This window comes from Dinoponera quadriceps, unplaced genomic scaffold (assembly GCF_001313825.1).
Source record: "Dinoponera quadriceps isolate SergipeBrazil2010 unplaced genomic scaffold, ASM131382v1 scaffold37, whole genome shotgun sequence".
Classification (NCBI taxonomy): domain Eukaryota; kingdom Metazoa; phylum Arthropoda; class Insecta; order Hymenoptera; family Formicidae; genus Dinoponera; species Dinoponera quadriceps.
Genome location: NW_014554446.1, coordinates 992,317 through 1,004,127, shown reverse-complemented (window position 1 = coordinate 1,004,127; position 11,811 = coordinate 992,317). Strand labels below are relative to the sequence as shown.

Genomic DNA, 11,811 nt, shown 5'->3' with positions numbered 1-11,811 from the left:
GGGGGGGGGGGGGGAAGGAGATACGCGGCGATCGGGAATCGCACGAGAGCGGTGTGTCGCAATGCGGTTGCGGCGATCCCGATCATAAGAAGGGAGTCTTCTCTCTCGCGGAGGCCAATAAATATTCTATAATTTATTGGCAAGGCCGTGGCGCCGCCGTTAGCTCCGGGGAATCAAAGCGTCAAAGGTGTCGTCAGCGCGGCCGGTGCAGGAAACCTCAAAGAAAACCGCTTCCACACGAGCACGGGTTTCCAGGTAGCGAACGGACGGACCCGAGCTCTCCCCGGTGTCTGTCCGCCGCGAGGGAGATTCCAATCAACGGGTTTTTGCGCGGCGGCCTACGAAAACCGGCTGTAATCTCTCGCGGCCCGGCCGCCGCGTCGATTCTAAACGGTTCCCGCGGCGTTAATTGAACGCACGCGGCACGCGCGATCGATCGTCAATCAATTAACGCGTGCGCGCCGATTAACCGCGATCGCCAGCGCGTGCGTGTCAACTCTTCTCGCTCCGGTTCCGTCGCCGGAGAGCCCGGAGTCCGCGGTACCGCGTTATATCTCGCGGAGATATAAATGTCGTTTCTATTCATTACAATTTCTACTTCTTTCTTATTTTCTTTTTTACTTCACTTCGCGGAAATATAGAACGGTATTGGCGGAATTGATATTAAGGGGAAGCCAAGACCGACGACGAGCGAATCTGATCGTCGATAACGTCGAGACGATTTTCAAAAGGCGTTACATAAATGACACATGCGATCACGCCACTGTTTTCGTGCATCTTGTACATGGAAATCTTACGTAAAATATAAGCGCGATTTAAATATGTGATTATTGCGCGCTACTCTGTTTCATCATGTCTAACGGAAAATCTAACCGAGATACATAATATTTCTGCGGACTTTTCGCTCGACTTTTCGTGCGACCAATACGACGTGCATTCTGCGGAAAAATGTCAGTATCCTACCGGTAAAATTCTTAGACTCGGCCGTCCCCTTAAAATCAGACGCTGCGAGAACCGTTTCATCGACTGCATAGAAAAAGAAGCGGTTGAATCGTGAAAATCGACGGTAGTCCTCGTTGAAACAAATATATCATGTCCGCTGAACAAATCACGTCCGTCGTCTCGTTTCTCGCCATGACAGTGCACGCGGATCGCGTTAGAGTCATCCCGCGGATACCGAGTGGGTGACGTTAAAAAAGACGAAGCCGGTGCGTAATGAGCTCACGTGGGAAAGATCGGCGGGAAGGCCAACGCTTAGAAGTGCATTATCGGCGTGCTCGCTCTCTCTCTCTCTCTCTCTCTCGCTCCCTCCTTGCTCTTCCTCTCGCGTTCACCCTGCCGTCTCGAAGGGCGATACGCGAGGTAGGCGTGCAGACGGCGGATTTCTAAATCAGTGTAGGAAACATGTGGGTAGACGCGAGCGTCCTAATGGTTTCATCATATACGCGCGTGATAAGGTCGCGTTTAGCCAACGGAGGCTGCTCTCCTAGGAAGGAAGAGAGAGAGAGAGAGAGAGACGCGGCGAGTACAAGACTCCGCTCGGAGAACACGCACCAGCTGACGCGCGGTGGTCTTCGCGAGTTTTCCTAACGGATGATCCTTGTTCGGAAAGAACGCGTGGGCGAGAGTGGCCGATGAAGCCGTTCGCGAGAGGATTGCGGAGCCATTAATATAACCGTATCGGCGATTACTCTCGGGCAATTGGCGAAACGCTAATCGCCGTTTAAGGAAGACCATAGAGAATCCTCGGGTATACATCGTCGCATGTTCGTTCCGGGTGGGCATCTGTTACGCGTCACAACTGTCTCTCGTTTCATGTCGGACGGCCTTAAGGTCGTCTCACGCTGTCAAAACACGTGAATGATGCGCGCAATTTACAGATCGATCGCAACGAGCAAAGCATAACCTTCTCGCACGTCAGATAATATATTTCTAATACAGTCCTGGCTTCTACTTTTATATCGCAAAGTGATTCGTAGGAAATTGAACGATAGGGATTTCGATGCGCGTGCATTTCGCGACGACCAGCTCGAAACGCTTTATCTCGAGATGAAAAGTCAAAGCGAATCGCTACGTCCGTCCGACCTGTTCGCGTAAATATTTCGCGTCGATTTCACCAAAGTAATTAAAGCAAAATGTCGAAACCAGCCGAAGAGCCGAAGGCGAAGGCAAAACGTTCTTTACCACCGTGGATTAATTTCTTGAACGCTGGATTTTCGGGGTAATCCATTAAATTATCCGCATATCGGCCGCGCGCGTCCTATCCATTTTGTCGTTATCGAGTTTTGCTCGTGCGTTTCAGCATGGCGGCAACCTGCGTGGTTCACCCGATGGACGTGATAAAAAACCGAATGCAAATACAGAAGGGCAAAGTGTCGATAGTGAGCCTGATCGGCACTGTGTACAGCCAAGAAGGTATCACCAAGTTTTACAGCGGTTTAACGGCCGGTCTGGTGAGACAAGCCACGTACACGACCGTGAGACTCGGGATTTACAATCAGATGCAAGATTTCTGGAGGTGAGTGATTTCTTGGGCATCGTACATACACATATACGTGTACAAATAGGAAGACATATCTCTTGAGAATGATTAAAGAACGAATTCTCTTCTATTGGGCGCGGAATGCGCTACGAAACTTGTCGAAAACAAAGTGTTGCGATCTTTTAATATGCCAATTGTAGGAATATAAAATTTCAATCAATGAATCGCGCGTGAATGATCGAAGTGATCGAAATAGTTGAACCTTTGCATCTCATACAGTTTCGACAGGCAAATTGATTATATTTCATATGCAATTAGACAAAAGTACGTCGGTCCGCCCAATTTCGCTATTCTAGCGCTTATGGCCGGGGTTGCTGGTGCTACGGGAGCCTTTGTCGGGACTCCAGCCGATGTTGCCCTAGTGAGAATGACGACAGATGGTAGATTGCCAGTAGGTTAGTATTCGACACATTTTCAATGGTCATTCATTGATACGTGGATTTCGAGTGAACAGAATCTCCCTTTGTACACAAAACTCCACTAATGCAGTTCCATTCATTGGACATAGTGACATGGAAAATTTTCAGTTAGGCGCATCATTTCTGAACATTTGTGCGTCATAACAGCTACTATGGGGCGGATTCACTAAATAATCAATAATCATGATGCACAAATATTCAGAAAATGATGTGCAAAAGTATTCAGAAACGTTGAAATAACACAAATGCAATATGTCAAATGAACGCGCACAGCTATGTTAAAAATTTAATTTAACAAGTATAAAATATTTTTTACTGTGTAAGTGAAAAATTTTCGATGTCACTATGTGTCCAGAGAGGAACATGCCATGAATGAAGCCTTTGGTACGATGTTAGAAGCTTGATTTCTTCTTTTCTTCTTTTCTTATCACTTTCTCTCTTTGTTACTTTTAGAGCAGCGACGGAATTATAAAAACGTGTTCGACGCGTTCAGCAGGATAGCTAAAGAGGAAGGTGTATTTACACTCTGGAGAGGAAGCACAGCCACAATGGCAAGAGCCGTTGTCGTCAACGTTTCACAATTGGCGACTTATAGTCAAGTGAAATATTTAATAGCGACACGATGTACGTTTCCATCCGCGTAATGCGCTCGTGTTTCCGTGTTTCTTCTACAAACCGATTAGAGTACCGATTCCCGAGAATCATTTGAATGCCCAAAATACAGAAAATAATTCGCGATTTATTCCCCCAGTGAATGTCCCGGAAACCGTAGCTTTGCACTTCTATGCGTCGATGGTATCTGGCTTCCTGACTACCTTCAATTCTATGCCCTTTGACATCGCTAAAACCCGGTTAGATTTTTGCGCTTTTTGCAAGATACACTAATTGAAATATCTATCTGATAAAAATTTCGTATATGATTTCCGTAGGATACAAAATATGAAGAGCATCGGCAAACCACCAAGTGCATTCGCAGTCATGATATCCATCGCAAAAACGGAAGGATTAGGGTCTCTTTGGAAAGGTTTCTGGCCGACTTACTGCAGAATCGGTCCGCACACTGTGCTGACCCTCGTCATCAATGAACAATTAATGAATTTCCTCAGAACATTGTACGAGAAATGATAAAAGGAATACTTAAATCCGAAATAATACTTTCGCACGTTATGCACTTTTGTCATATTACACTGGCAATTATAATGACACGGAACTTTAGTTGAAAGTAGTAGCCTTTTTCCTTGTTTTAATAAGGTTACTTACTGATTAAATTATCCCTATCGGTCGCACGACTAACTTTTTGAACCGCAATTAATTAGGCTTCGCGCGTAACTTATAGCGAATTCGATCGCTCGCTTTATACCGAATTGATGTATGTTGTATATGAAGCAATTATTTAAATAAAAAGTACATGAACATCTTGAACAAATAACATATATTAATTAACATTGTCATGTTATTTGGTAGAATTATATATTAATTAACACTACTCAACAAATAAAAGTTTTCTTTCAATCACATAATAAGAAGGTCCCTAATTGTTTTTGTTCACTGAATATAAAGATATCAATAAAAACTCTGTAGTACATATAACTTTTTTCTAATTTACTAAATGTTATATGCTAAATATTTATCAGGATGTCATTTTTTAATAGAAATATCCCTTTTATTTCTTGAATTTTACATCGCACAGATGGATTTTCCTTCTCATAAAAAATAACGTGCTACTTTTGAATATCAAACATGAAAAACAGAAGAGTCAACAGGAGAGCACGAAATATAGGTTTCACCGATGTTACCGAAACCTTGTTGACCAATGTTATTTTCACCGTCCGAGCGCTTACGTTATGCCGGTGTGTTTGTATACGCGATGCGCAGCGGCCATTAGTGTGTGCTAATCCGGTGCAGTGCGGGCGATCGAATTCGCTATTAACGGGAGGCGTCGGGATCGTAGTGGCTGTCATCGGTGCGCGCTCACCGACGCGGTCGTTCAACGCGTCGAGGCAAGATTCAAATCGCCGGCCGACCGAAAAGCCTCGTTCAACTTAACGGATTAGAAGGATGCGGGGCCGCGTTTAGTGGCGTTAAACACGGTGTACGAACACGAGTCCATCTCGTAAGCTCCATCGGCGCTCGTAAAAGATCGTAAAAAGCCCGAGCGTCACGTTCCGATGGAGCGCGCGGACGGGCCGGTGAAACGGTGCGTGGCGCGAGTAAACATATCGGCGACTTCCCTCGAAGCCGAAAGTATACTAGACGAGAGATAAAGTACGGAGGAGAGGCCGGGGGAGACGGAGCTCGGCGAGAGGTAACACGTGCCGCTCCAGCTTCCGGGATCTCATCGAGGACTCGGAACATGGCGTGAGTGTCACGATCGAAAGTCATTACCCGTCGACTTATCTCGCGGCTCTCACTCGGGTCACGTTCGTCGGCGCGCGACGAAAAGCACTTCCTACGGAAAAGTATTCGGACGAGACGAGACCGGACCGGAGACGATGCCGGAAGCGGGCAGGGGAAGGACGGGGATCGTAGATAGCGTCGTCTCGTCTCTCGAACACGCGTCGCCGCCGTATCACGCCTGCCGAAACGAATGGGGCTCGCGACGTGTTGGGTAATTTTTCAGGACCCGTTAGACCGGGGTGTAAAAAGCGAGCATATCTGACGTCTCTCTCTCTCTGTGTTACATTTTAGGAGTTCCTTCGAATTCTCGCACACGCGAGAGATACTCGAGCGCTCCAAGTTGCCGCCGCGCACTTGCCGCGCTTACCCGAGACGCGAAGAATATCCTGAGGCCGTGGGGCTTCGGGTAACGTCGTTCGCTCGCTCGCGCGGTTTCGCTTTAGTTCCCCTCGCCGAGCTCGCTAGAAAACGCGTTATTTTGATCCGCCGGGGTATCCGTGGCCGTCAACAACGCTACCGCGCAAGAGAGCTTATCGCCGTGATATCGCTTTCTCCGCTGCTCGCTCGGCTTCGAGCCGGGCGTTTCGAGGTAGCCGGTAGCCGAGGGGCGGGCAAGACGCGTCGCAATCGGTGTCCTCGTCGATTGTCACGTCACGTGTGGAAGGTAGCGTGGCGATAACGCGTCCCTGGAAGCGGCTGTGAGTCGCTGAGAAGCACCAAAGAGATAACGGCGGGGATCGAGCGGCAGGAGAGGCAACGCGTCGTCGGGGAGTGTCGGTGTCCTAAAATGCCGTCGATGACGGACGAAGAGAGAAAGAGAGCTCTAATCTCGCGCGAGATCGGCGGCCTCGTTTTTACGGATTCATCGTGCGATCTCGTCCGACTGATCTTAAACCTCGACCGCCGTTATCTCGGCGTTATCCTCGCGAACGAGTCCCGTTCTGTCCCTGCGATACGTATTCCGAGCGCGCGATCGACGCTCGCGCTAAATCGCGCTCGTGCTCAAGCTGAAGTCACGCTTCGGTAGCGATTTTCATAAGAGACGAGGAGAGATTTCTCGACGAGGGAGCTCGTAAATTTCCCAAAATCTGACACTTCGCCGGAAGAGCGTGTATATTAACCTGATGACATAAATATTTTATCGTCTCGGCTGAAAAGCGGTCCCAAGGATTAGCCCAGACCACACCTTTGCGATGAGAATGGTTTTTGAAGCTCTTGGAATTTCCTGCTGTGAAATCTCACTCGAAACTAGTGGCATTGGTGACAAAATACCGCGACCAGACACTTCAATCTGATTGCTTGCCCAACGATTCGCAGTTTGCAATCGGAATCCAGTCCGCGCCAGCAATGCGCAGCTTTCGCACGCAAATTGCCGCAATAGAGAACAAAATTTGGGCCGAAGAACCAATCAGGATATTCCTTCAGGTTCGTGTACTCTAGAAGAAGATAGAACTGACCGGCAGATCTGATCGTAAGCGGGAGTAGAATTCGGCTGATTGAAATCCTGCTTGCGCAGTCCTGAGTTCCAGTTGCACGGTCACTTCCATCTTCTTGCACATCAACCGAAAAGTAATATCCTGATTGGATGTTAAAGTTACCGTCTTACGATTACGGCAATTTCTGGCCCTAACGAGGACGTTCGACTACGCGGTTCTCCGCGTCGGCCGGCCGCGCTAACATTCAATCTCCGTCGTGCCTCGCCTCAGCCGCGTAAACGAGCCGATTCGTCTGGCTCCGGTTCCTATCAGCATCTGCCGGTGTCGTAAACGAATATAGACCCGGTCGGATCTTTTGTCATCCGTGACGCATCGGGGAAAGTCAATATCCAAACGATCCCGGCTTCATCCGGGGTGCGGCCGTCGACGAGCCTGTCGGAGAATCCCCGCGCGTAATGGCCGCTACGTGACGAGGGAGGACCGCGCGGCCCTTCTTCATCCCCCTTGGGCCGTTTTGCATAATACACGCATCGCGCCGAGCCGCTTCTCGCCGATTCTACCGTCCAGATTTGCACGATATCAAATCAGAATTTCGCCACACCGTGAGAAAAATTCACTCCGTCTCTCTCTCTCTCTCTCTCTCTTTTGTTCCTTTTCTATCGACACGACAAAGACGGATCTAGCGTTTCCAGTGTCTCAAGAAGGTTGTAAGGCCCAGTGTCGAATTTTTTCAGTGAAGCATCAGGGGTCCACTTATAAATTTAGTATTTGACAAGCGAAATTACGTTTCTGCGTATTTATTTCACTGTCTAAATTATGAATGTTAATTTGAAACGAAATTGAAGTAAAGATATAGTTGTGATCTAATAGAAATGCACGGATAATAAAAAGAGTGTGTATAAGTGTCTAAATATGCAAAATATATGTATGTATTTCCCAGATTTTATCACAAATTATGGATTTTGTGTAGTATTTTCAAAACAAAATAATTAAAAAATTGGTGTATCTGCGCATTAGTTTGTTAATATCATAGTAGCTTTTCACCAGAATCTTACTTTTTATCTTAGAAAATCTATTGAAAGTAAAAATTAATAGAAATTAATAGCACGCCAATCTCAATGAACACGTGGAAAAAGTGCGAATTTTCTTTTAAAATCGCTCACGAACGCTCAGTCCTTTTTTAATTACTACTTAACTAACTTCGAATTAACTAACGATCAGTCAGACAATGTTCCACGTAGTGCAAGTTTCTCATTAGGATTCTTATCACACCCGTTTCACCGTACAATCTTCTTCAACGAGCCGATACAAAGCGTCGCGACGTTGCGAAGGAGGGCTCGTCGATAAACGGCGGGACGCTTATAGCGCGCAATGTCGCGAGGGAGAAAGAGCGGAGTCCTTGTTTCGTGATTTTTCATTGAATAATTGGCGCGTCTATTAGATACGAGGAAAAACGCTCTCCCGTGCTCGTTTCGTTTCAGACGAACTACGTGTACACACGCGGCCGGGCGACACACCGCCGATCGATGCCTATGGATCCGTTTCATTTAGCGGGGGCGGCTTTTCCCGCGGCGCGATAAAGCTGTCGCGCGCGGGCTACCCTCGCCTCCTCGACCGAGCTGACAACCGGTGAAATGTTATTCTTCCGTGTCCGATGAATAGAGCGCGGGGCACGAGACACCGGAGACCCTCGCTCGTCGGGGAGGGAGGGAGAGAAAACGGTTTCTCGCCCGGCGAGACCATGCGTCTTCAGGGTTAACTGATCCCGAATGTTATCGCGTTACATTCGACTACCTGCTTACGTACTTAGCTCGCTTCGCATAGAAATCACCTATTTTAAGATCCTCCTCGCAGCACCGTGCCGGCGACCCCACGAGCAGCGAGAGGATCGGTCGTATCGATTCGCGCGCGCGTTTCGTTCATTCGCTCGCTCGCGCCTTCGCCTCCGCGCGCCGTGGGGAGAAAGAGTATAATTAATACGGCAGTTATTCTTAATGGAATACGATGCCCGGCTTCCAGGAGAAAATACAAGCCGGGAGGGTAAGCACGGAGGCCACCGTCGGCGATACCTAAGCGGCCGGGGCTTAAATAATTTCCGTATGTTATTCGCCGGATGAGGATGTAAGATCGCGGAATATGGGGAAATATCGCGAGCGCGATAATCCGGGCAGCCTTCCGCGCGCGTGCGGAATTCGCGCGTCTGCAATATATCTCTTTGTAAAAGAAGATCGTCATCGAGTTGTTATCGGATTGAATTAAATTTCATCGAGCCGAGGTCAGTGATTTACCCCAAGGCTCCTCTCGATCCCCAACCACGTGTCGTTTCTGCGAGCGAATAATTTCATCACCCGCGACAGGATTAAATCGTTCGACGTGCACGTTCCGACGAGAGCTTCCGGACTTCGAAAACGTATCCGAAGCACTGATCTATTTTAATTAGTCTTCAACCTGTCTCACGCCGAATCAACCTTGTACTGTGAAAGGAGGATCTGATAACAATTACCAAACGTTTAGTTAAATAATTGTTTTTACTTACTGTAACCAAGTCATTTTCAGTTAGAAGGTATTTAACTGTTTAACTAAATATTTGGTAATTATTACCTTCCTTCTCACATCCTTCTTACAATGTGCGCATCTCGACTTTCCTTTAAATAATATTATCCCTTCCTCCCTTTCTCCCCCCTTTTAAAATTAACTTCGACACTTCGTAATTTAAATCGATATTCTGCCGCCGAGTCGACGATTTTTCACCTCCAATATTCGAACGAGTACTTTCAGCCTGTGGCGGATCCTCCGCGGGTTATCGGGTTTCGCTGATTCTCGAAGCTCATCCTCGGGACGGCGGTGCACGGTGTTTTCACGGAACCACCTCCGGTCCGCCGGCTGGCCGGCGAGAACCGGCCGGAAACACCGGCGATTTTTCAACTTTTCTTCCTTCGCTATCGGCGATCGTCCCAGCCGCACTCCGGAGGGATCTTCCTCTCCTCTCCTCCCTCTCTTTCTCACGAAGGCAAGCGGGATCCGCGGGGTACGTCACAACAATACATCTCTTTAGCGGCGACACAATAAATCAAAATAAACTCGGCCTGGGAGAGAGAAAACAGGTTGCCAGCGCCGCGGGAGGCTGCGCGCGCGCGGGACGATCTTGCTCGCTCGCCGCACTCACGAGATTTCTTCGTAGACGCGCGCGCGTGCGCGCGTGCACAACACCGGACACGCACACGTGCGCAGCCCACGTGTGTACTTCTCTCCGTGTGTCTATAATAGCGAGTACGCGCCGGCCGCGGATGCGATGCTGCGCAGTCAAGTGGCTGCAGCTCGTCTTCGTCTCTCTCTCTCTCTCTCTCTCTCTCCTTCTTTCTCTCTTTCCCTCATATTGCTCATGTTATTGTTGCGTATCGGCGTACCTGCTCCGTTAACCTGGTCCAAGATTTTCTCCGACGCAGTCTTTCGCAGCGATCCTCCAATCCTGCAATGTGCTCTCTCTTTCTCTCTCTCTCTCTCCCCGGTGTTTTATCGAAAGCAAAGATTCGGGGGACGCGTGAGGCGCTCAGAGACATTCTCAGGGTTCCTCGTCGTCCTGAGAATCGAAGCGTTTCTCGCGGTCCTTTCGACGTTTGCGGTCGAGACGGTTCCTGCGTTCCTCTCTCGCGGTGGAACACTCAAAGACGCCCCTCTGGGAGTCTCGACTCTGCGTCTCGGACGCCCACGTTCTCGTCTCGTCTCGGCCGAATGTTTTCGGGCGTTTCTAGGTAGCTCGTTTCGCGGCTTCGGCGCGAGCGAAAGCGCCTTGACGTGCTTGCGCGCACACTCACGCAAAATAAACACCGTCACATCGGAGTCAATTATATTTTCCTGTACGGCCCGTCTCGACGGTTAGACCGGCGGCCACGATTAACCTCGCAAACGAGACCCCTCCGGTTCATCGTGCCGCGCAGGAGGTCGTTGAATGCTTAAAAAAAAATAGCCTCTAGTCGTTTGATCCGCGATCGTTCGTGTTTCGCGCGGCGCACCGTGCATTATCATACGCCGAGTACGTACGCATGTTTTTGTCTTTCTTGTCGGCCTGAAATCCCATAACCCGTTTCGCCCTTTGCGCATTAACATTGCACAAGTTTACGGTCCTCTCGGTTTAACGAAAACAGAGAACGAAGGGTTGCATTAGCTTCAGGTTAAGAATTCGAATTAAACACGTGGAAAAATTTACGAATCTTACAGGGCCTTCGCACGCACGATCCAAATATCATTTATGCGTGCCAATAAGTGCCGGCGGAAAATGTATTATTTAAATTAATATTTCCTCAAACGCAATCGCATATGTATAATCGGAGTTTCCGTCGTGTTTCGATCCTCTTCAGTGATAAACGTGATAAAACGTAGCAAATGCGACAATGTTGTCGCATTGTGCTTTCAGCTGTGAAGCTCGTTTTCGCGAATGTTAATCTCTCAAATCTACATCCGGTCGATTCTTCGCGTCCGATCGATACGTGCACCTTCGTCCAGTCTCCGTCCGGTGTCTCGAAAACGTAGGGTGAAGGAGTCCGCAGGAGTCGTTCGCAGGCGGCGACGAGCGGGAGTCTCGCGAGGACGAACGCGTAAACGAGCGCAAACCGATTTCGCGCTCGCTCGTGGCTGAGTTGCGCGCGGGGGGAGGGTTCATTGAGACCACGTAGACCGCGCTGTCTCGTCGGAGACTTCCTGCGCGAGGACTCTCGGTGGTTACAACGACGTTCTCTCTCTCTCTCTCTCTCTCTCTCTCTTCCCCTCTCACCAGTGCTTTCGGGTTCGGCGATCGAGGAGTGAACTCGGATGAACCGTACGCCGTGCACGGCGAGGAAGAAGAAGACGACGACGACGAGGTGAAGGAGGAGCAGGAGGAAGAGACGAGGACCAGCAGGAGGAAAGGAAGACTAAGAAAAGGACGAGAAGTAGGAGGTCGAAGAAGAGGCGATGGTCGGGGCTGGGGAGGAGGGAGGGGAGGGAGCTGAGGAGGTAAACCGTGTGTAGGCGTGTAGGT

General features: G+C 49.0%; 1 protein-coding gene across 1 annotated transcript; it reads left to right on the top strand.

Annotated features, from left to right (window-relative positions):
• The first annotated feature begins 2,297 nt into the window (after positions 1-2,297).
• Positions 2,298-4,086, top strand: LOC106748760 (mitochondrial 2-oxoglutarate/malate carrier protein-like). Its single transcript, XM_014627612.1, has 5 exons — positions 2,298-2,518; positions 2,801-2,937; positions 3,415-3,585; positions 3,713-3,812; positions 3,891-4,086. Exons 1-5 carry the CDS (start codon positions 2,304-2,306, stop codon positions 4,084-4,086), a joined length of 819 nt encoding a protein of 272 aa, XP_014483098.1. The 5' UTR covers positions 2,298-2,303.
• The last annotated feature ends 7,725 nt before the right edge of the window (positions 4,087-11,811 follow it).